Raw genomic sequence first — 27096 nt, 5'->3', positions numbered from 1 at the left:
GAGCTTACAGGCCACATCAGAATTTGATGTCATTCTGCAGGGGATAGCGCAATCTCTTCATAACAAATCTGAGGTCGATGGTCTCAGATCAGCCTTGGGATTCGGGCAAGCAGATATCACTGCAGACACAGATGAGAATGAGAAACAAGATGGGGACTATAGGGGGACTTTGGATATGCTCAGAAAGTGGGCAGAAAGGCAGGCAGATTCAACAGAAAGAGCGAAACTTCAATCGGCGCTATTGGATGCACAATTAGTATCACTTGCTGATAAACGTTTGAGCATAGCTGAAGCCAGTAAGTATTTCAAGGATTGTAATTTCAATGGGGAATAACTATCTTTCGTGAAAGTGATAAGAAATTGGCACTATTTGTCATCTTTCATGGGAACCTCAGGCTTGAAGAAAGATCTTCACTTTACAGTGATTGAGAACGTGATTGTTCTTTTTATTAAAGGTCAAGTCCACCTCAGTTAATTGTCGATTTGAATTCAATTCAATTCAATTTTTTATTTCATTTCCATTCAAACAATACAAAATGATATAACTAGCAGATCAGATAAAATTTTACAGATGAACGCTCTTACTTCGTTATAAAACCGTTAAAAGATTGAACATAAAATGGAAATGAAGGGGGTCCACTAGAAGCAAAGCTTGTAAGTGTGAAACCCCCTTGGAAATGAAAAAAAAATATTGTCGACTTGTTTATATATGCGTACACATACAGGAAAGAAAAAAATAAAGTGGGAAAAAAAGTCGAAATCAGATTGATATAAACATAATTATTTTGAAATTACTGACTAAATGCAAAACTAGTCACACAAAGAAGTCTCCGCTATGAAGGATTGCGCGTTAGACACAAGAACAGAAGAAAGAGAGAGGGAATGACAAGACATAGAAGACGAGACAAAATAAGAGACAAGACAGGACAAGACAAGATAAGAACATATCAAGTAAATAAGAAAAAAAAGGAAAATTCAGAACAGGGAACGGCTGACCACAAACAAGCTTGATCTGGTGAAATAACAAAAGATGATATAACTTGACAATATAAGATTAAAAAATGAAACAATAAAATGATGGAAATGTACGGATGATAATCAAGATAATGAAGTGTTAGGTCCGTTATGAAGAATTATAAGAATGAAGCAGGATAAGTTTGAGTATACGTTTGAATGCATTAAAAGGGACACTGTCTTTTACATTATTAGGAGGCGAGTTCCAGAATTTAGGACCGTTGAATAGGAATGTATTTTTGGCCAGTAAAGTTCTGTAAAGTGGTAAATGAAATTCGTCAGAGTGTCTCGTGGGGTAGTTATGATAAAATTGTTTATTAGGGAACATGGCATAAAAGTTATAACTATAAATGAATTGCCCTAACTGTACTTAATACAGGTCTTTGACTTTCAAAAATTTACTTTCTAGAAAAAGCGGGTCCGTATGAGAAGGAAAGCTGTAAAACGAAGTGCTTTCTTTTGCAAAAGTAACAATTTATCTATTAAATATTGGTACGTATTACCCCCAAATAAGAATCCCGTAATTTAAGTAAGGCAAAATTAAGGATGAATTAAGCATAAGTGATGTTTAGGGAGTGAAAATGTTTAGCCTATTAATAATACCTTTATATCGTGAAATTATTTTGGATATATTTTCAATATAATTTTTCCAGGAAAGTTTACTGACAGCTGTTATTCAAAGATATTTGGTGAACGGTATCATTTCTAATAGGGTATTATCAAACATAATGTTCATCGGTAACTTGTCTATGGAATTACTAAATAACATACATTTTTAATCGATAGAGAAAAATCAAACAAGTTTTATACTGAAAATTTTACGAAAATCTGATGTAAATTTTTAAATTTCAATTTATTTTTTGACAAAACAGTCATACATGCTTAACTCAGTGATATGCAAACGAGAGAATTGATGATATCCCTCACTCACTATTTCTTTTGTTTTTATTGTTTAGATTCAGTATTTCAATTTGACAGACTTAACAATATGGACCAAATTAACTTAACCATAAACTATTAAAATAATAATAATAATAATAATATTTTGATGACATTTTCAGTGTCATGATTTATGGATTTTTCTCCTTTTATTCAAATCAAGTTTTTGTAAAGGGAAAGAGTAAAGATTATTTACTGTAAGTAAGTTAAGTTTAAATAAGTTTAAGTTCACATCAGAAACGATCGTAGCGCAGACAAAATAGGAACACCCTTGTATAATGGCACTTAATTAAAGTGAAATTACATTGCAAATTTATATATAGGCATAGCTAAAAAAAAGTTTTATTTCCTTCTTGTTCGTGATTACAAAATCTTGTTGGGTATTTCTACTGCAATTTGATCCCATCATCTTTGGCCCACGTGAAAGAATAATTTTGTTTGACATTGTGGCATGCCAATGTCTTGTTAATAACCATGATAATTTATGTTGCTTGCAAGATATGATGTTTATTACATGTTATTAATTTAGTGACGACATTTGCTTCTTTGATAATGATTGATTCCCTTTTTGTGGCCTATCTTGGTTGTTGGCGCTGTTAGACGACGATCATCAATATTTTTATTTGAATACCCGAAGAGACCAAGCATGTCCAGATATTTTGTAAGTTTTGGGGTCTTGAGGGATAAACCTATGGGTCAAAACAAAAGATACACACTCAAAATGAAATCGGATGCCTGTTTGCACTCCAAATTATGTCAGTAACTACTTCACAGCAGCCTAAAAAATAATGGCAATAACTTACATGATCCTGCAAGGTGACATAGGACAGTAACACCATCCGTTATTGTTTGTCACTCCAAATGAGTTCATCAAGAACTTTCTTACAACCCTAATTTATTTGTTAATAATATCCTAGTGTATAAAGATTGGACTCAGCTTAACCGATGGAAAATGATTGGCACACAGGAATGCCTCATTCATTGAGTCGTTCGTATCATATGACCCTATACGCTTCATTAGGCTTCCACTCTTACAAATACCATGCAGGCTCTAGCTAGCAGATTAATGTTATCATAGCACTGATTTTTAGCACTAATATTTATCATATTGATGTTGCTACATTGTTTTCTTATTTCAGATACTTCTTTGTATTCTACAAGCATCACTCCTGTTGTTTGTGAGATCTCTCTCATTCAACATGCAGAAAATGACAGGTATGATCATTTGTTTTTCATTTATGTACATATTCACTCACATAAAAACAGGTAATTACAATGAAAATAATCTGCATACATATTGATACCAATAAAATACAAATTAAGAAATCTCAGAATATCACTATAATGCCTTTCAATAAAAAAGGGTAAAAAACATACCAATAAATTAGTTAAAAATGAAACAGGGAAACCAAAATAAGTCCATGTGTTCCTGAACAACAAGTTCCATTATATGCAATACAATGAAAAATTATCACTGACAGACATTGAAAACATTGAAAGTCCCCCCCCCCCCCAACAAAAAAAGGTAACAAACTCTCCGCCTGGGAAATCTTGGTGTCTAGACCATGGTTTCAAGGGTCAAATAATGCGTAAGGACTTTAACAAGGACAGTCAGTGGTTTTTTTTATTGCCAAGCCTTCCGGAATTTAGATACATTTGCTAGCCGTCCTACACAATTCTAACCTTATTTTTTCAGTTACAATGATCATATCAGGACATCTACCCCCTGGACATCCACCCCCGGATATCCATCCCCTTAGGACAAGTACCCCCTAGGACAAGTACCCCTAGGATATCTACCCCCGGACATCCACCCCAGACATTTATCCCCGGACATCTACCCCCCAGACATCTACCCCCGGACATCCACCCCCTTAGGAAAAGTTCCCCCTAGGAAATCTACCCCCGGACATCTACCCCTGCACATCTACCCCCCCCCCCCCCCCCGGACGCGCGTTTCCGTTTTACACCCTGGCGAAGGCATTTTCCGCAAAAATAGCCACAAAGCGACTAGTGAAGAGTCTACACACGTCGCTGGTTGCAGCGTGCGACGCAGGCGAGTCCCACACCACCGCATGCAATCAGCACAGTTACTGATCAGAGCATAGAGTTCCTCGGCACTTCATGTACAGAGAGCAGTCATATGAGTGAAATCCGAACATGCTTTTGCAGTTACTTTTTTTAAATGAAAAGTTATGAAAAAGTTTTTTTTTCTAAATATAAATTATTAACTAAATGAATAGAATGACAGACAAAATAAAAATAAACAGATACATATAATAGAAAGAAAATTGAAGTTTGATGGATTGATACACTTAGATGCCGAAAGATAGATATAGAAGACTGATAAATAGATAGAGACATAGATAGATAGACAGACAGACAGACACACAGACAGACAGACAGACAGATAGATAGATAGATAGATAGATAGATAGATAGATAGATAGATAGAAAGATAGATAGAAGTAGAGAGAGAGAGAGTAAGACAGAGAGATGGATAGATAGATAGATAGATAGACAGACAGACAGACAGACAGACAGACAGACAGACAGATAGATAGATAGATAGATAGATAGATGGGGGGGAGAGAACTTGAGAGATGGAGAGATGTTATAGATAGATAGATATATGGACGGATAAAGAGAAATAGAGAGAGAGAAAAAAAGACAGACAGATGGATAGATAGAGAGAGAGAGAGATAGAGAATCTGAGAGATAGATAGATAGATGTTAGATAGATAGATAAAGAATGAGAGAGACAGAGAAGATAGACAAATTAACAGATAGATAGATACTGTAGTTACATAGATAGATAAATAGATAAAAGATAGATAGATAGATAGATAGATAGATAGATAGATAGATAGATAGATGGGGGAGAGAACTTGAGAGATGGAGAGATGTTGTAGAGAGAGAGATGTATATATGGACGGAAAGAGAGAGAGAGAAAAAAAGACAGACAGATGGATAGATAGATAGAGGGAGAGGGAGATAGAGAATTTGAAAGATAAATAGATGTTAGATAGATATATAGATAGATAGATAGATAGATAAAGAATGAGAGAGACAGAGAAGATAGACAAATTAACAGATAGATAGATACTGTAGTTACATAGATAGGTGATAGATAAATATATAGATAGAAGATAGATAGATAGATAGATATATAGATAGATAGATAGATAGATAGAAGATAGATAGATAGAGAGAGAGAGAGAAAGACAGACAGAAAGATGGATAGATAGATAGAGAGAGGGGGAGAGAGAGATAGAGAATTTGTGAGATAGATAGATGTTAGATAGATAAAGAATGAGAGAGACAGAGAAGAGCGACAAATTAACAGGTAGATAGATACTGCAGTTACATATAGATAGATATATAGAAGATAGATAGATAGATAGAGAGAGAGAGAGAACTAGAGAAAGACAGATGGATAGATAGAGAGAGAGAGAGAGAGAGATAGATAGATGTTAGATAGATAAAGAATGTGAGAGACAGAGAAGATTAACAGATAGATAGATACTGTAGTTACATAGATAGATAGATAGATAGATAGATATAAATATAATTTGAAAGATAGATATATAGACGGATAGAGAGAAAAAGACAGACAGATGGATAGATAGATAGAGAGAGAGAGAATTTGAGAGACAGACAGACAGATGGATAGAGAGAATTCGAGAGATAGATAGAAACAGAGAGAGAAAAAGACAGACAGATGGATAGATAGAAAGAATTTGAGAGAGATATATATATATATATATATATATATATATATATAAACACGATGAAATAACGAAGTATGTACCCCGTCACGGAAAGAAAATAATAATCAAACTAAATGAAGAATAGTCAAAGAATGCTCAAATATTCCACTTTAACTAGTTTCGTCTTTAATTCTTCAGAAAGTGAAATATTGATTCACAACAAATTCATACAAAAATTGCGCTCTAGCGCCATATACTAAGCATGTATGAGGCCGCCATCAACTACAAGCTTAACCGCTCACGATGGCGGTCTCCTGCGTTCATTTGTTTATGCTGCTTTTTATTATCATCCTAATGTGAAGTATATGCCCAAATCATTTTTTTCTATTTTATGTAATGTGAAGTATATACCCAAACCACTTTTTTTCTAATTATTATGTTTATGTTGTAAACATTATGGATTGTTTTATATATTGCAAACAATGTAAATAATTTTTGATAATGTATTGTGAACGCAGAAATAAAATAAAACAAACAAACAAAACAAATGTATACGCTAATGAGATGCGTTGCGTAGCAACGGAATCATTATGTTATCATCATTACGTAATTTACGTCATAATCTGAAGCGCTATGATCAAAAGATATTTCATTATTATTTACACCCATTAAAAGAATCAATGGTTAGTCCATTTCCATTTTTATTCTTTATGAATAATATAATGTTAAGGCCTATTCAACTCAGGCTGAAATATGTCAATGAAATGTTTCTCTTTTATTTTACGTTCGTTTTCATTGTCTGTTTTTAATTTGTAAAAAGGTGTAACATGAAATTCTGGAGTTATTCCTTTTGCACATATTGATATGTCTTTACTTACATTAAGAATTTGATACTTTTTCTCTATTATGTGTTGACGGTGGAGGGTCATTCTATTCCTCAAAATACCTCCTGTTTCTCCAATATATTTTTTTCCACATCCGTTACAGGTCATGCAATAAATCAAATTCCAAGATGTGCATGAAAATGAATCTTTCAATTTGAATTTTTTTTTATTATCATTGTTTTTAAATTCTAACTTATCCGTAGTAGGCATATATGGGCACGTCTTACATCATTTATTATCACATTTTTTCGTCCCTCCTTGTGATTTGTCTAACGATGCTTTTGTCTAAATTTTCTTCAAATTGGGAGCTTGTCTTTTGCTTGCAACATAATTAGTTTGATCAAATACCCTTTTAAGGTTAGCATCATTATCCAAAAGGGACACTGACCGTTTTATAGAATTTGAAAAGTCTCCATTATTCGGATTATATGTAGAAACGAAAACAATATAATTGCTCAATCTTCTTCTTTGTTTGTCTTAGAATTTTTTGTTCTATAGAACGTGCTTTCTGTATGCCAACTTCGATAAGTTCCTTTGGATATTTCCGAAGGATAAGCATTGATTCTAATTCTTTTAATCTTTTTTCTCTAATTTCTTCATTAGACACAATAGTACAAATTCTTCTTGCCAGATTATATGGAACATTTCTTTTTGTGTGTCGTGGATGACAAGAGTTGAAGTGCAAATATTGATGCGTGTCTGTAATCTTATAATATATATCTGTTTCCAATTTACCACTTTTCTTTTTAACATTTATATCCAAGAAAGAAATGGTTTCTCCTGAAATATCTATTTTGAACTTGATATCTTCATGAATATTTTGAAGTATATTATAGAAAGCTTGAACATCACCAAACTCTTTTTTTCCATATAATAAAACAGTCATCCAAATACCTAAACCAATTTTCTTCCACATACAATCTGGCGTTGTGCGAAATGATTTCCTCTACTTTCTTATATAGTTGCTTTTCCAGATATCCGAGAAAAGGATTTGCGTATGTAGGGGTCATTTTTGTGCCCATTGCTGTTCCTTTGATTTGTTTATGAAAGTTACCATTGAATTCTAGTATGTTGTTTTTCAAAATTAAGTCAATGGCATCTAAAATAAATTCTTTAGTTATCCTGGGATTTAGATCTTCAGGATATGTTTCCAACCAATATGGAATAGCATCTAATCCAACTTGATGATCAATATTGGTATAAAGGCTGTTAACATCAAAAGTAACCAATAAACTATCATTATCAATATTTTCTGGTAGATGATTAAAAAAATCAACACTATCTCTAATATAACTTTTCACATGTTTCAAGTAAGGTTTTAGCACAACATCGATCAAATTACTAAGACGATGAGTTGGACATACTTGTCCAGCAACTATTGGTCTCATTTTTAAGTCTACATCAGTACCACATTGAACGTAAGAGCTTTTCTGCTCCAAAATATTTTCTTTAATACGTTTACTTTGGTGTATTTTTGGTAAACCATAAAAATAACTTGTTTTGTACTTAAAGTTTATGAAAGTTTATTTTTTTGTGAAAATATTTTCATGTTTTTTAACCAAGTCTTGTATTTTTTTCATGGTTCCAGTATCCTCATTTTGGGATAGTTTCTGGTATGTTTCTTTTTAATCCAAATGGTCATTCATTTTCGAAATATAAAAATCCCTTTTCATCAAGACAAAAGCGCCTCCCTTATCTGCTTGTTTGAAGATGATATCATCATCTTCTACCAATTTTTGGAGGGCATCAAATTCTTTTGTAGACAAGTTATTTTTACGTTGATAGCCGTTATTTTCAGATTTATAATTGTCACAAAATGTTTTTAGAAAATCAATATATTTCATTCATATATATATATATATTGGATTTTATTGCAATAAAAACTATCAAAATACAATCACAAGCAGTCAAAGACTGAAATAAGTGAATGTTTACATACAAATAGAATCATAACAAAATATAAAGTAAACATCATAAATAAATATCAAATACAATACAAATTCATACAGATGAAAAAGAAATGTATCATAAATAAATACAAAAGGCCAAAATTACTACAAAGTGTCACCAAAGAAGAAAAAAGCGGAATGAAAGATTAAGAAGAAAGAGGAGAGAGAAGAGGAAAGAGGTGAGAGAAGGGAAAGAAATTGGGATAAGACAAAGAGAAGGGAAAGCAAGAGGTGGAATTTGAAAGAGAATAGGAGGCAACCTTCAGAAAAAAACTCATTATGCAATACAAGACATTTAACAATGGTAACAAGTAAATAAAGTAGTAATTGAATCGAATCGAGAACAAAAAGGGAAAAGTAGAGCTGAGGAAATAGACTCCCGAAGGAAGTCGAAGCAGTGTTGATATTGCACGAGTAGATTAATAGATGGATAGAGAGAAATAAAGAGAGACAGATGGATAGATAGAGAATTTGAGAGATAGATGTTAGATGGATAGATAGATAGACAGATATATAGGTAGATAGAGAATGAGAGAGACAGAGTAGATAGACAAATTAACAGATAGATCGATCATGTAGTTCCATAGATTAATTTATAACATAGATAGTGGATAGACAGATATGATAGATATAAGGATAGATATAATATGAAAAAAAGTAATTATGTGTTTTATTTTTCAATATTTTAGCTATTATTCGTTTCCATTCATATAAACAATCATGTGCGATAAAGTAAAAAAAAAAAATCATGAAGCCAACGTATATAGTTCAGCGGAACAACCAAAATACAGAGACTGAAGATTTTGGTCTATAAACTCAGCTGCATTTGCACGTATGTTCTGCGGATATCTTCGGTGCGGACTTTTGGATCGCGCGCCCAGCTGATTATGTAAACAAACGTAGACGTAGACTTTTCACTAGTCGCTTTGTGGCTATTTTTCCGGAAAATGCCTTCGCCAGGGTGTAAAACGGAAACGCGCGCCCTGGCCATAGGGGTTCCGGTAGTGGCGCTCTCGTCTTCAAGTCCGGGTTCATTGTGACGCTCCTCGGGATCACAATTCAGTTGAAGTCCGACGCACTCCGCATGATACAGGCCTATCGGGCATGTTTCGGACGAACAAGCAATCAATTGCTCTGTCTTCGGCAGAGAACAGATACAAATACCCTCATACGCCTCCGTTTCCCAGTCTACTGTCTCCAAAATAAGGTTTTCTTCGCTTGCAGAATTCGCCATTTCACCAACACTCGGTTCACTACTAGACGCATCCATGTTTGTTTACGGAATTTGCAGTCCCATAATGCACCGCGCGGTATCGCTTCCGCAAGTTTTACGAGCGGCAGTACCGCCGCGGGAGATTTGAAAAGGGATTTTGCCAGATTACTTTTCCTGCTGATAACGATCGCGGCATCAGAGTCCAATCAAAAGAACAAGATGCGTTGTTTCTCCATGTGTTGCAACCAGCGACGTGTGTAGACTCTTCACTAGTCGCTTTGTGGCTATTTTTGCGGAAAATGCCTTCGCCAGGGTGTAAAACGGAAACGCGCGACCACCGCATGCAATCAGCACAGTTACTGATCAGAGCACAGAGTTCCTCGGCATTTCATGTACAGAGAGCAGTCATATGAGTGAAATCCGAACATACTTTTGCAGTTACGTTTTTTTTATGAAAGTTAATGACAGACAAAATCAAAATAAACAGATACCTATAATAGAAAGACAAATTGAAGTTTGATGGGTTGATACACATAGATGCCGAAAGATAGATATATAGAAGACTGATAAATAGATAGAGACATAGATAGATAGATGAAAATAGAGAGTGAGAGAAAGACATGCAGAGAGATGGATAAATATAGATAGATGGGGGAGAGAACTTGAGAGAGGGGGAGAGAGATGTTATAGATAGATAGATAGATGTATGGACGGATAAAGAGAGATAGAGAAAGAGAGAAAAAAGACAGATGGATAGATAGATAGAGAGAGAGGGAGAGAGAGACAGAGAAGATAGACAAATTAACAGATAGATAGATACTGTAGTTACATAGATAAATAGAAGATAGATAGATAGATAGATAGATGGGGAGAGAACTTGAGAGATGGAGAGATGTTAAAGATAGATAGATATATATATGGACGGAAAAAGAGAAAGAGAGAAAAAAGACAGACAGATGGATAGATAGATAGATAGATAGAGGGGGGAGAGAGAGAGATATATAGATATAGATATAAGATAAAGAATGAGAGAGACAGAGAAGATAGACAAATTAACAGATAGATAAATACTGTAGTTACATAGATAGATAGATAGAGGGAGAGAGAGAGAGATAGATAATTTGAGAGATAGATAGATAGATAGATAGATAAAGAATGAGAGAGACAGAGAAAAAAAGACAGACAGATTGATAGATAGATAGATAGATACTGTAGTTACATAGATAGATAAATAGATAGAAGATAGATAGATGGGGGAGAGAACTTGAGAGATGGAGAAATATGTTATAGATAGATAGATATATGGACGGAAAAAAGAGAAATAGAGAAAGAGAGGAGAGAACAAAAGACAGACAGATGGATAGATAGATAGAGGGAGATAGAGAATTTGAGAAATAGATGTTCTGCGGATATCTTCGGTGCGGACTTTTGGATCGCGCGCCCAGCTGATTATGTAAACAAACGTAGACGTAGACTCTTCACTAGTCGCTTTGTGGCTATTTTTTCGGAAAATGCCTTCGCCAGGGTGTAAAACGGAAACGCGCGTCCGGCGCGTAGATATCACCGTGCACGTACTGCGCTATAGCCCTGCATGCTTCCGGCGCGCGACCCGCTCATTCTACATTTAATATTGCAGGGCCAGGGTGATAACTTCTTGGTACACTGTAAAAAAAAATTTGGGTAAAGGTTTTACCACCACGAGGGTAATTATGTGTCCAAACAATTTTTGGCAGTATTTTACCCAATTCGGGAAGCATATTGCCCGCTAAGGTTAGAAAATTAACATCTATTACTTTAGAATGGGCAATATTTTCATAACACTGAATAAATAAAAATGCCCAAAAGAAATGCCCAATGTTGGTTGGACAAATAATTACCCTCTTGGAGTACTTTTACCCAATTTTTTTTAGAGTATAGCGTTGTACTTTTGATAGACACCATAGGAAAAATTTTCCGGCTGGCTAGCTTCCACTCCACGTTTAATTTTTCAGCTCAAGGCTCCCCATAGAAATTATCAGGAAACTTACGCATCACTTACACTGCGTGTTAAAACAAGCCATTTACTAGTATCTCGTGTTTTTTTTCAAAAAGCAAATAATTAAAAAATATAAAAATCTTTGACTAATATGGTGACTGTCTTTTCAAAAAAACCTGAGGAACCTCTCGATATGGCATAGCGAATCGTGTACTTATTAATGTTATTCATGTAATGGCCTTATATGTAATATATATTAAAATTTGATATCAACAGGCAAAGTACCCAACAGAATGAATATTCCCAAGGCCCTACCTGTTTTGAAGAAAGGTAATTATTGTCCTTTTTTCGAAGTAACTTCTCTTAGTTTCTACGGTATGTATCTATATAAAGTTTGCACTTCGAAAAGGCCCTAGCAATTGCATTTGAAATATGGGGATATTTTTGCCACATAAATGATTGGACTGTGGTCTGTTTTATCAGATGACAGTATAATTATTGTCCAAAAATTACGCTTGAGTGAGCACTGTCCACTTTTGTAAAGAACCCAGAAATTGGCTGGCTCATATAAACATGCTGATTTTCACGACGCTGGCGGTGGCGTCAACATTGAAATCTTAGCCAAAGGTTGATGTTTTTTAAATGACATCATAAGTTAGAGAATTTATGAACCTATAAAGGTAGTGAATTAAGACTGAATATCCTGCCTAGGTTTCAGGTCACATGACAAAGGTCACAGATTATTTAGGGTCAATGAAATTTGACCAAGTTGGGGGTATATGTTGAATTAACCAACATAACTTTGAAAGTTTATGGATCCAGTTCATAAAACTTGGACACATACACTGTAAAAAAATTAAATGCTATATAGCTCTTAAAGTGCTTGTATAGTGACTGCACTACTAGTGCTGATTTTCTAGTTTAAATTTGAATTAAAAAAATCAGCACTCGTAGTGCAGTCACTATACAACCACTGTAAGTGCTAAATTAGCACTTCATTTTTACAGTGTATAAGGGTAATCACTGAACAATCCGTTTGAATTCCAGGTCACAAGATTAAAGTCAAAGGTCATTTAAGGTCAATGAACTTTTGCAATGTCGGTGGTAATTGTTGAATTGCCATCATAACTCAAAGATTATGAATATAGTATATGAAATGTGGACATAGGGGTAATCAAGTATCACTGACAGGTCTTATGTCACATGATTAAGGTCAAATGTCATTTAGGGTAAATGAACGTATAATATCATATTATATTATTGGCGTTTTTGTGACTAATTCCTATTTTGTAGTAGATTTCAAAGTCAGCACTGCTACTATATTGAATCACGTAATGCAGGCGAGCTAACAGAGGCGCTCCACTTGTCACAATCTCTTTCCTTTTCTGATTTATGAAAATAAAAAATGCTACCTGGCAATTTTCAGCAAGTTTGCTACCGAATTCAACATTTTAATCCCAAGTAAACATAACTTAGGGTTAGATGTTGTTTGAAGGTTTGCATGGTGGTATGTACAATCGCTGATGTGGTTTACGGTACACCATGTGAAGTGTTATAGAAGGAGTGGGTAGAAGAAGAGAAGAAATGGATAGGCGAGAAAGTGGAGCCCAGAAGGAAAAACCAGTAAGACCAGTAAGAATTTTTACTGGTTTCAAGTATAATTTTACCGGTTTCCAGTATATTTTTACTGGGCCAGTTGATTTTGAGTCGGCGAGTAGAGATGATGAGTATGTGTGGGGAAAGTGGGAATTGATGGATATGAACGTTGAGCAAGGAACAGTTTAAAATTGGGATATATCTATAAATCTTCTTAGATAAAAGTGCCTGTTCTCTTCATTATTTGCCTCCACTTTCATCCATATCTCTCTTCCGAATAGCTGCGCAAATAATTTTAAACGAACTTGTTAAAAATAAGTGGTGCTCACTCAAGCGGAAACTTTTGTTGACATTGCTATTGCAATTTGGTTGAAAAGACTTCCATGTAGAAATGTTTTGAAAAAAACCCCGATATTTTGAAAGTGAAATACTAATTATGTGATAGATTTCGACATTAAATTCGGCAAATGACATTTTGTATTTCACCATTTCCTTTTGTTGCCTTCTTCATTTTTTTATTATTCTGTGGAACCAAACCTAAACCCCTCAGAGATGGGAGTTGCTGCTACTCTGTGTGGCGTTTAACGATTAAAGGGATAGAGCCTCGTCGATCTGGCGCTGCACAGCGGCTGCCGGGCCCACGATCAATTGGGCAAAGCAAATTTTCGGAGTATTTCATTTCATGTCGATTTCGAACAATAAAATATGGATTTTCTTCTTTTTTTCTTCTTTCCCGCCATCCTTTCATGTTCCATTTGAACAGACTGATCCTGCCAATGCCTTTTACGCCATTGCTGACAATATCATGTTTAAAAGCGGATGTATATTTGTTGGTGCATCGTTATTCTTATACTGTATTTAATTATTGTTAATCATTAACGGTTTTTTTTTTCAATCATATTGTTCTTTTAATTGTAAATCGTCCCAGTCAGAATAGCTGCTGGTACAATTTTTTTATACACTATACACGCCTGAAGTAGGCCTAACAAATTGATAAATAATATTAATGGTATTCAGTTTTTTTACTAACGCATACAAATAAATTCAACGTCTCTATTATAACCTTGTCACTCCATATAAGACAAACAGCGTGATCATCAAAAATGCATATTTAATTTCGAGCGTTCTAATGACTTTTTCATTGATACAGATGGAGCTCACAGACACAACAGGAATTCGACGCCATTTTGAAAAAAATAGCACAATCCCTATATAAGAAATCTGACATTGATAATCTCGGATCAGCGCTAGGATTCGGGCCAGCAGAAATTGGTCGATGCACCGATGAGAACGATAAACAAGGAGGGAACTATATGGGGACATTGGCTATGCTCAGGACGTGGGGAAAATTGCAGACAGATTCAACGAACAGGAAAAATCTGAGGATTGCACTAGTAGCAGCTGGATTAGTGAACCTGGCAGAAGCATATACACCTGATGACATTGGTAAGCATTTAATTTTCATTTTGAAGCAAGTTAGCAGTTGTTTACATTTAGTGATAGTGATCTATATTTCTGCTTTTTAATTCATTTGCTTTATTCACCGAAGCAATTTGCCTAGTTTGCTTTTTATTCCACATCAGAAGAAACCTAGAAAAAATTATTTGACACCTCTTTAAAATAATATGCCGTAATTCTTAGAAGGATCCAGGTGTTGGTAAGGGGTGAGGTGGGGGCTGAGGGGCTTGAACGGCGCCCATGTTTTGTTCATAGACGATGCCTTTAAAAATCTTTAAAACCATGGTTATTATTCTGTGTCCGAAAATCGGGGGAGGGGTGGAGGAAAGTAACATTACTTGAAAACGAGCAATATACGGGATTATATACTTTGCATCTTCATTTGAGCCCTAACCGCGCAATTCTTAGTTTTGTGAGGGAGCGAAGCGAGCGAGCCGAAAATTTAGATTTAGCTATGACGAATCCGCTAAATTTCCTTAAAACACATTAAAGCAAGTTGGGATACTTAGCATGTGTGGAATTTATAGCACTTCAGACGCCGTGCTTTTAATAAAATTCCACACATAATGTGCACCATCCCCTCTTCCTGGGGAGCATTCTGGCCAGACAACCATTTATTGATCGGTGCACAAATGTTAATCTAATTATATTGGCGCCCACATCCTATATGGCGCCCATTTAACACCTGGAATGAGTGTGGCAAACGTCGATTAGAGCCTTGCCAAAGGACATTATCACCGGGTTCGGATTCGAACTCTCGACCTTTGGTTTAAGAGGCAAGTGACTGATCTACTACACCACGACACCTCCTGGCTTTGTGGTTTCCAAGCACAATATTATTAATCGTATAATATAGGTTTATCATGTTAATGTGCTTTTTGAAATTCTTTTGTTAAATCAAAATGGAATTAAATGTGGTTACAGATGACAATAAATGAGAGCCCTCAATGGGAATGCTGTCTTGTCATTTCTTATAAATGACATTTAAATCCAGTGATCCCAAAATACTTCACCAACCATGAAAACAGAATCACCGTACGAAATAACTATACACCTTCCTATAAATCTAAAGAAATAAGTAAAGACAATAAAGGGGAATAGCAATCAAACAACTCTAAAAAGGAAAAGGCGTTTCAAAGCAATATGCTCGCATGCTAAGTATTCCAACTTGCTGAATTCATTTGGATTATTTGATTGCAATCTATACAGTGCGTCCCAGAAAAAACGAAACCGAGATTACGATAATTTATCATAACTTCATCACAAATACAATAGACAAATGACCTACCAATGTAAAGCTTAGAATCTCCTCTTTCATCTGATATTACTTAGATTATTCCCCATCCACGCATGAGCGAGCAAAAACTATTTGAAGAAAGGATACCAAAAACTCATTTGGCGGGGGTATCTGAATTCCAAAAAGAAAATCACATGCCTAAATAGTTCAATATTTGCTCCTATTTGAAACCTTAATCACAAAAAAATGGTCAAGAAGTAAAAAGTTATGTTCCCTCGAAACAATGCTAGTATTTCCATAATTTCATTAAATAAACGCGTTTTCACAGGTTTCCCACAGAAGCTATCGCATGGTTAACAAAAGACTTAATGCATGGCTGATCGTCAACAAAACGGAATGTCAAGTGAGTTCGAACGCTAGCCTATAGAACCTCTTCATTTTATGAAATTATTTAAATTCAAGCCTTATTTCAAATAACCAGAACTTTGTTATTTCTTGACCATTTTCTGTAATTGAGGTATCAAATTAAAAAGCAGATATTGAACTTTAAACTAAAAAAATGTGGTTTTCTTTTTGAAACCCAGATACAGCCCGCCAAATGACTTTTTGGTATCCCCTCTTCAAATTGTTTTTGCTTACCCATGCGTTCAGATGAAAGAGGAGATTCTAAGCTTTACAATGGTAGGTCATTTGTCTATTGTATATGTGATTAAGTTATGATAAATAATCGATAAATATTCGTTTCGTTTTAGTGGACGCACTGTATAATGTTATATATAATGTTTTTTATTGTCCAACTTAATGGAAATTCATTTTGTTTACATGCAAACATACAAATTACAAATATGAATAATCAAGGAGACAAAATTAATACAAAATACTGGCATGCACGTAGTACATTCGTTCTTATACATAAGACGATTAAGAGTATAACGAGATAATTATTGAAAATAAGATCAACAAGTAGGCATACAGTATTCGGTGTAATTATCATTACCATCATTCTAAAACTGTTCAATGAGTAAAAGTATCAGGTCATTTTATTTTATTTATTTAATTATTACTTGAAGCATATTTCCCATATAAAAAAATCCACAACTCTACATTGACCATGATTTCGATACTATTATTATTATTGTAATCATTATACAGTGCGTATCAAAAAAAAGTTTACACTTTGAAAAAGCCATGGGAATTAACAAATATACGACATGTGGATAATTTTTTCACATATAATTATGGGTTTGGGTCTCATCTATCCAATGAAAGTAAAAATTTTGACAGAATGTTACACTTGTGTGAGCACTGGCCATTTTTGTAAAGCTCGCAGAAATCTGTTTGCGCAGAAATGCTTGTTTTCACGCTGTGTCAAGGGGAAAGGGCGAAATCAAACTTACCCTGCGAAGCATTTCTCATAAATTTCCCTAGCACTTTTAGCCAATTGACATAAAACGGATACATTCAAACATTTTGTAACAATTTTGCCGCCCAAATCTGACATTTCAACATTTAGTAAGCACAACCTTTACCCTTTTTGTGCCAGCTGGATCTGAGGACATAACTGAATCTGAACAAAAGTTTATATCAGACATCTCCAGCATTTTTCACAAAGTTTTTATCATTTAAAGTTGGTTTACATTTAATTTTTCATTTAATACTTGTTTCTCCACACTTTTCCCAAGCTTGGCAATGATTAACAAAATGAAAATTAAGCCTTAGCCATTTCATGTAAATCACAGCTCAGTGTAAAGCAAATATCGTCACGATGGACTCGGTGTGTGGGGGAGTGGGGTGGGCGCAATGAACTCTTCGGAGTTTTTGGGCAAGGAAACAAGTTTAAAGAGGTAAAAGATATCTTATATGGAGTGTTGACACTTGGCCTATTTACCATGTCTATATTATTACCTGGTCTTCTCTACCGGTCCCTCATATAACCCCATCACAGGACATTGTCTAAGGAATAAATAGACACATATAATTGGAGCGTCGTGGCCCAGTGGATTAGTCTCCTGACTTTAAAACAGAGGATCGTGGGCTAAAATCCAGTAGCGTACCTTGGATTTTCCAAAGGGGGGAGCAAATTGCGTCCGAAAAAAAAATTGCCCCCCCCTAAAAAAAAGGTCTTCAACCGCATATAAAGGACATTTCGCGACAGAAAAAAAATTGACAAGCAAAAAAAAAGGTCTTCAGGGGGGGGGGGGCAGGTATAGTCCCTTGCATGGGTTATGGGTTGTGACTCGTCAGGGGGGGGGGGGGCAGTCTGCCCCCCTGCCCCCCATAAGTACGCTAGTGCTAAAATCCCAGCCATGGCGTAATTTTCTTCAGCAAGGAATTTATCCAGAGTGTGCTACACTCGACACAGGTGAGGTAAATGAATGGGTACCGGCAAGAAGTTATTCGTCAAAAAGCTGTGTGCACCGAATAGGTAGCCTAGCTTAGCCAGGTATTAATAATAGCAGGGCCCGCTGGGAGAAAAGTTTTCGGAACGGAAGTGGCTACCCTGGCTAAATATACCGTATTTATTATTATCATAATTCATAAGTCCTTAGACTAATAAGGCACACAGTAAGCATCGATTATTTTATCGCAACCGTTGTTGAAAATAGTAGGCGCCAATTAATTTGACTGGCGCCGCGGCGCGCTTCTATTTGAGTGATGAATTAATGTACGTTCTTTTCTTTAAAACTTTCACCTTCTTGTTCTTCTTATTTTTCAGTTTAACTGAGAAAAAAAATGCTACTATAGGATTGCCCATAATGAAGGTTTAATGTTCAAGGTGTATGTATTTCCATAATATTTCCAGTTTTCTTGTTAAACATTAAATGCACAAAAATGCATAAAAATAAATGTTAAATAAATAGAAATAATGATTAAGTAGTGTCAGTGAAATTAGGCAACGGTAGCGGAAACACCCCCTCCCTGCACCCCCCTAGAGAGCCGTTTCGTGCGCGCAGTAAGTATTTCGCACGATTCGCGTGCTCACCACCGCCCCCTTAAATGAAATTCTAGCAACGCCACTGATTCTAAATTTAGTTACCGGGAATTATTAACCACCCCCCCCCCCCCCCAATAACAGGCAGAGAATGTAAGAGGAGCGAGAGCAGATAATTCGAAGAAAACGTCGGAGCTTCCGTGCTTTGCGCGGAAGGGGGAAAATTCCCCCTTATAGGGAGCGCCTTTCGCGCGCTCAGTATTAAGTTTTTCGCCACTTCGCATGCTCACTACCGCCCCCTAAAATGAAATCATTCTGGACTTAGTTACTGGGAAATATCTTGGCTCTACCACACCCCCCCCCCCCTCCTCCGAAAACAGGCAGAGGACGTATTAAGATTAGCGGGAACAGACAAGGAACGATTCACAGGAACGTCGGAGCTTCCACGCTTCTCGCGGGGGACACTCCCACTCCCTGCACCCCCCCCCCCCCGGAAGCGCGCTTCCCGTGCTTACTCCCGCCCCTAAACTGAAATCCTAACTATGTCACTAATTGTAGACAGAGTTACCGGGAAATATTTGGCTCTGCCCCCTCCCCCTCTCATAACAGGCACACGCCGCTGCAGCGAGGCGCCATAAACCACTCGGCACCTGATGAAGGGGAACAAAACGGTCTCGCGGGCCTTCGGTCCCCCGGACTTTCGGTCTCGTGGGCATTCGGTCAAGTGGTCGGACCGTTACTAAGGGTCCATTAACTTTGATCATGTTGTGGTATCAACTTCGAACAAATCCTATCCAAGGTTAAGTTTTTGAAATATCAGCATACGTTTGCAATTTTGATCACCAACCTGGTGTATAAAACCTGGGAATATTAGTAATTGATCAGTAATGTTTCAGATCACATGATCAAGGTTAAAGGTTATTTATTGTTTAAGAACTTTGACCAATGCTGTGGTATCAACACTCAAAACTTAACAAAGGATAGGTTTTTGTAAAAAATCAAAAGTATTAAATCTATTTCATTGTTAAGCTTGAAAAGATTAGAATCAAGTATCACTTATCATCTGTTCTGAGTTTCAGGTCAGATAATCAATGTTGAAAGTCATTTAAGGTCAGTGGACCATGACCGCTTTATGACATCAACATCGAATGATGTTTAAGTTTCAAGATAAGAACCAGTCCCATTACGATAATTGCCATTAAAGGACAAGTCCACCCCAACAAAAACTTGATTCGAATAAAAAGAGAAAAATTTAACAAGCATAACACTGAAAATTTCATCAAAATCGGATGTAAAATAAGAAAGTTATGACATTTTAAAGTTTCGCTTCATTTCGCAAAAGGGTTATATGCTCATCCCGGTCGGTATGCAAATGAGGGAACTGATGACATCACTCACTCACTATTTCTTTTGTATTTTATTATATGAATTATAAAATATTTTGATTTTCTCGTCATTGTCATGTGAAATGAAGTTTCATTCCTCCCTAAATACGTGGAATTCCATTATTTTAACATTTTGTGGTTCAGGCAAGGAGGTCCTAATCGTCAAATTCATAAAAATTGAAATATTGTATAATTCAAACAATAAAAAACAAAAGAAATAGTGAGTGAGTGACATCATCGACTCTCTAATTTGGATGTAACTGGCTCGTTCATATAACCATTTTGTTAAAAATAAGCGAAACTTTGAAATGTCATAACTTTTTTATTTTACATCCGATTTTGATGAAATTTTCAGCATTGTGCTTGTCTGATTTTTCTCTATTGATTCAAATCAACATTTTGTTGGGGTGGACTTGACCTTTAAGTACCAGCAAACTGATGAATAAAATTTCTGGTCTCTAGGCGAAGGTCAAATATCATTTGTGAGTCAATATACTGATATCCACTAACAAGAGCTTAACCAAATACAAGATTCAAATTTTCAAGATAATGCCAACGTTATAAGTTTGAGTTACGTTTAAACTTGGTTGTAATAATTAACAAATATTGGAACTTAGATGGGTATTGGGGATGGGGTTATGGGCCAGACTCAACGGTCAATTTATATCAATCATTTTGCTTAAGTTAGATTTTTTGTTGATCATTTTAAAATATTTAATAAAACTAATTGAAGCTTTATATTGTTATTTGATATTGCAAACAATATGGAATGAAGAACAAGTTTCTCAGTCAAGGTCAAAGGTCTTTTTTCCTTGAATGCTCGAGCGTCCGATCAGGGTATCCGTGCTAAAGCGCTTAGAACATTGCAATACGTGTTGTATATCATTATTATTATCATATTTTATGATATCAATGCACCTGCTGAGACAATACAAGCTCTATATGTACCTCTAAAATTTTCGATTTAATTTTTAAAGACCAATTACATTCTATTAAGAGTGTCTTCCTTGTGATATATTTATACGCTTGAGTAAGCAGGAGTTATTATTCGCTGTTAATCAATATGTGTCAAATTAAAGCAAAATTCAGTTATGAATCCAGATTTAATAAAATCATAGTCATACAAGAGTTTAAGTTAAATTCATTGCATTCTGTTTTCTTAATGAACATAGGGAATGTTTTCGAAACCCATTTTTAGTATATCAACTCTCGTGTTAATTAAAATGAAAGTGTTGGTCAATGGTACTTGAATACCTCATTTCAAGGTTTAATGATACATTTTCGCTTACGTATTTTACTTCTAAACATATATTGACATTTTACAAACTTAACCTTCATTGTAAGATTTTAATATTGATGCCCCCAACATGGTAAATTTTCACTGATCCTAAATGACCTTGGTCATGAAACCTAAGTTTCATACAAGCTGATCACCATATACTTTTTAAGGTTAGGATGACATTAAAAATAGTTACCAAGCTGAAATGCAATACCCCGACATGGTCATAGGTCATTTACCCTAACTGACCTTGAACTTGATCATATGAACATAAAACACTCTAAATGGTTAATGAACAACAGAACAAACAGAACACGATGAAAGCGTATACGACATCTTGGTGCAACATTAACCTTATTGAAAAGTGACATCATTTGCAATTCGAAATTTAATGTAAGTTTTGAATCTGGTAATTTGTAAAAAAAATATCTTTTTTTTTCTCAACAAAGGTTAACTATTAAGCGCAAAAATTATGATTCTAGGTTCTTTAGAAGCCGAGATATTGACGAAAAAAAAACGCTTTCACGACTTCCATTTTGAAAAATCCAAGATGGAGGCCATATAGGGGTCGGTGCAAATGAAAAGATTGTTTTTTAAAATAGCTCATACAACAACCTTTACAAAAATATATAGTTTTCAATTTCTCCAAAAAAATCCGGCAAAAGGTAAAGTATGAACATAGTGAACCTGACTAATACGCGCATCTTCATGAAGCATTTAATATTTTGACGCAATCTAATGAATTTGTTACAACTTGAATATACCCTATGGGCAAAAATTCGTTAAAATATTATTGTCCACTGATTTTTTTTTTTTTTTTTTTTTGTTTGAACCTACTTATAATCTCAGCAGATCATTTGACTTTATTACATACATGTATATATACTATATAATTCAGAGAGTACACCTAGATAATGTTAAATGCACATTATTATCACCCCCAAGTTGTCCTAAATATGAAATGAATTATATGAAATAAAGAATTCTATTATGCGTTCATGAATTTGCTCTCCATTTATAAGCCTAGGAATAGGTTTACTACACAAATGTACAACTATATTGATAGATAAGTAAATGAATGATAAGAAACAAAAGAAGTATCTCATATCATCTCTCATAGGCCCTATCATGTTTTCCTACAGACCTGTAAATCCTCATTATTACCCATTGGTAGATAGGCCCTGGGTGGGAGTCACATAGATTTAAGTGTGACGAAAAATCGCTTTTAAATTCCCAATTTTGTGGTGAAAGATAATGTATTATCACATAAATAAGATCATGCTTAGAAAACGCGCACTAACGAGACAGTTGTCATATTGATGCATGTTCTTTTCCAATTATAGATAGTATGGTTTATAGCCCCATTCCTGTCGATACTGAGAGCTCTACCGATCACCTTCGTGTAAAAGACAGTAACACGGGCAGGTATGTTCATATCCGGGGGGGGGGGTACTCAGTATAAATGTATGATACGTATATGCCGCGCTTGAGACCCCCATTTTCAACCTAAATTTCCGTTCCAGAGCATCACCAATTCAGAAAGTCAGAGAAATTCCCATTTTTTCCGTTCCGGATACCATCAAAATTGTGATTTCTCGTTCCTGAGAGCGCCCTTAATGAACACTCAGCCGGTCGGAGCGGCAAGCTCGATCGGCGCGGGTCCATTCTTCCGGCCCAGGTTCCAGAGCATTACATTTTTAGCTATCGTTGATCCAAGAGCCAATCCGGAGACCCTCGTATAAGATCAATATTTAGTTCTAGAGCCCCCATTTTCGACTTTGGCGCGACACATACATGGAGATATCACGTTATAATTCGAGTACCCCTCCCCGGGTTCATATTATGTGTTAGAATGAAAGAGGTCTAGCTAGTATGTATGGAGGAGGGGGGTGATAGTTTAAGTGCGTGGGAGCGCTAAGAGAGAGAGGGTGAAGGGAGGAGATGATTGACGTAGACAATGATATACTGAAACGAAGTAAACGATACTTCCATAACGATAAAGCACCCTTGACAATATTGCGCTCAGAAAATGATTGGGCAGAAATATAAACAAATGTTGAACTAATTGTTACTAGAACAGGGTAGAAAAAAATTATGATGCTAAAAAAAAGTTAACAATCATGCTCTGGAGAATAAATTCATATCATCCACCTTTGTTTTTTTTTAAATCAATTATGGTTATCATCATCACGGATGAACATATTTAAATCTCAAAGTGTGAATTAAGAGTTTTTGAGAATTTAGATAAATAATGGAAAGCATAATTATACTTGATAAAGACAGAACAAAACAAAATACAAAACATAAAGATAAAACATACAGCATAATTCTCTTGTGAAAGATACTATTATGAAATTATTGCCACACCACTGACATCATAAATCACGTTTAACAGAGTTGAGGTGAACCGTGCGCACCAAAAATCCGCGACTTTTGAGCTTTTTTTCAGAGTCATTCACGACGTTCTTTTTTAAAAGTTTTAAAGCAAATCTATAATAGTCTTTGGATTAGGTATAATATCAGAGAGTTAAAGCAAATGAAGCGAGCGAGCAATTTTCCTTCGCTAAAAATTGAGTATATGAATATGAAAAAGGCCCAAAAGAGGTCATTTCGAGAAAATCGAAAAAACAATGAAATTTTCTTAATTTGGGCAATTAAAGTATATTTGACCAAAAGACATCAGAGAACATAAAACAAATTTAAGTGTACATTTTTTATGAACATTAATGTTTACGTTACTTGTGGGCGGGATCTTTCGTCTAATGGACTTGTGTCCTTTTTAGCATCATTTGGACTTTGGTCATTCTTACATAGACTTCTGAGTAAGTAGTAGAAGTAATGAGAGTGGGCGCTCTATGATATGAATGTGAGAAAAGCCCAAGTCCTGAACTTAGGCTTTTCTTACACCCATATACCAGATATTTCTCCTTAATTTAAGGCATTTCTGAGATGATTTCAGATTTATTATTTATACACAAGATGTGTCATTGATAAGGAACAATTTCCCATATTCAACTCAATTTCACAAAAAATTGGAATTGGCCATTTTAATATTCAGATACTCAATGGAAACATTAAAATAGTTCTATATAAAATTGAAGATGGGAAGCCAAATCAATTAATCAGAAATATGAATCATAATCTTTGGAAAAAAATTAGTAAATTACGAAATAATAATGATAAAGAAAAAAAAATGATTGATCCATTTCCAAGTGTTTCCTCTCATTTACATTCGTCACCCCTACATGCCTACGTCAGTTATCGCAATTAGGATGCTCCAGACGATTTAAAACTACACATCCAAGATATATATACATAATCATTGTCAAATAATTCTTGGAACATGAGTGCAAGTGAGGTGGCGTATTGTGATAGAGATAACACTTGGTAAATTATTCGAGACATGTGACGAAAGGGGGGACATGCAAAAGCAGCTCTGCCCAACCCTTTTCGATAGCTAAATATGGTGATATAACGCCCACATTATGCTGATTACAATCATCTCATGAATGAATAAAATGATAATCACATGAATTTCAAGATCGATTTTTCATGACCTGACATGATAGAAAATTTTGCATTCTAACGTTCTAATCTGACATGGCGGCATCTAGCAGAGAGGAGCTAAAAGAAGAAATTAAGGAACTAAGAGGAGAGGTGTTGGCGTATGAACCGGGTGAAGCATCGGTGCATCCTAAACGAGTTGAATTCCCGGAGAATCTTTACATAGGTAAACGTAAATTAAGTTCTATACTGTTCCTTTAATCAATACCTAAACTACCATGGATACGACGTTAACATAAAGAGGAAGTTAAAATATGTAGCGTAATTGTAATATTTTTGTATTTTTTCTATTCGACAAACCTCCAAAATAATATATTCCAATAGTGCCAATAACCTACACCTCGTAAATGAGTGCAACATTAACCACAATTCGTAGAACATGCCGGCTACCCTACGGAATTTACAATAAAATACAAACATTATTATCCTTAATTAACATTATTGACAGACTACGGCACGATATTACCACATCAAATTTGTCCAAAACCTAGCATTTTTTTAAATTTCACCACATTGTGCAATATGCTGTGATAACGAACAGTCAAATTATGCATGGCCCTAGAAACGATTTTAGTGGGTTGCTGATGTAAATTTGACAAGCAAAAAAAATATAAAGGTTTCACTTCAAAATGAAGGTTATTTTGGTCCCGATAAATTTGGCAACAAAAATAAAAAATGAAGGAGGCTTTCACTACAATATGTAAGTCATTTTGGTTACATCTTTACATTTGTTTAACACCTACCAGAATTACAGGGGGTGATGCCTATGGAAAATAATACACGCATCATCCCCGCTTCACGGGGCCATGAAATCATGCAGGCAAACTGTGCGTATTCATCCACCGCTAAAAATACTTTACAAAGGATTACTTTATTATATTAGGACTTTTTGGCCGAACAGGATGCGGGAAAACATCGCTGATAAATTCCCTGAAGTATGCCACTCATGGAAGATTGCGAAGAGCTAAATGGCTACAGGTAGCTACACAGGAGAAGGCCGGTGGGCACACCATGTTCAGAAAAATAGCTGATATTACGAAGAGGATTTTTGTGATTGATAACCGCGGCTTCGATGGCCTTTCCACCGATCGAGCAACTGCAGAACTGTTGGGACAGTTAGGTAAGAATGTGCAAGGGGTTGGATAGGCCTAGTGAAACCGTGTACGTTTGAATGTTATAATAGAGGGTGTAAAGGCAGCGTGTGGGCTGGGGTAGGTTCGTTTACTTTTGAATATTTGAAGTATGCATTTGAATAATTTCAAATAAGATGGGATTTAAAGATTAAGCTTTCACTTGGAGCAAGAGCAGTACAAAGATAGTATTATTATGAAGTAAGGGTAGCAGAGTATATCTTCTCATTCGTTATCATTCCATACCGAATTTGATGACATTTATGGCCGAACACTTGAGTTTTTCCGGGTGATACAAAAGCTGTCGATCTGAATTTAAGGGATTTTGTTGTATTCTTGAGATGACATTCCAGGATTGGTTATATACATCATTTTTGTGTAATCATATTTATTCAATAACCAAATAACGTTTAGAATTCCCTTGCTTTTGTCGGTTTTCGTGCATATTTCAGAAAGTTATTAAGATTAAGTGCATGTATAGAATGAATAATGCTGGGGACATCCTTTTTTCTAGCTGGAGAGCGAGGATATGGATCAAAAGTCGAATGGCAAGAGGATGGAGACGAGGACAAAGCAGAACTGGACTTTGTCGAGCAAAACAAAGGACATAAACTTGGTTGCGTGGTCTTTGTATTTAGGTAACCAGTTTACAATATAAAATAGGTGTTGTCTTCCCTTAGAACCCTTAGTTCTCCGTGGATCATTCGCGTATTCGGGGGGGGGGGGGAAGGGCCCGGGCCCCCGGGTAGACGAGAGGGGAGCTCCAAAAAGAGGAAGAAAAGAGGCAAAAGGAAAAGGGGGAAAGAAGAAGAGAAAGATACAAAAGGGGGG

General features: G+C 35.6%; 1 protein-coding gene across 4 annotated transcripts; it reads left to right on the top strand.

Annotated features, from left to right (window-relative positions):
* On the top strand, window positions 1–27096 carry LOC135155133 (uncharacterized). Of its 4 annotated transcripts, none has more exons than XM_064103873.1 (8): window positions 1–296; window positions 3093–3168; window positions 11961–12014; window positions 14431–14726; window positions 22915–22996; window positions 25186–25301; window positions 26019–26255; window positions 26780–27096. In XM_064103873.1, the coding sequence occupies exons 1-8, from the start codon at window positions 176–178 to the stop codon at window positions 26905–26907; spliced, it is 1110 nt and encodes a 369-aa protein (XP_063959943.1). In that variant the 5' UTR covers window positions 1–175; the 3' UTR covers window positions 26908–27096. The 4 variants fall into 4 exon arrangements, with proteins under 4 accessions (XP_063959943.1, XP_063959944.1, XP_063959945.1 ...); XM_064103874.1 differs by having other exon boundaries at window positions 25189–25301; window positions 26780–27095; XM_064103875.1 differs by having other exon boundaries at window positions 26037–26255; window positions 26780–27093.

This window comes from Lytechinus pictus, chromosome 8 (assembly GCF_037042905.1).
Source record: "Lytechinus pictus isolate F3 Inbred chromosome 8, Lp3.0, whole genome shotgun sequence".
Lineage (NCBI taxonomy): Eukaryota > Metazoa > Echinodermata > Echinoidea > Temnopleuroida > Toxopneustidae > Lytechinus > Lytechinus pictus.
Note: the sequence above shows the minus strand (reverse complement) of the source record. Positions and strands in the feature narration are given on the sequence as shown.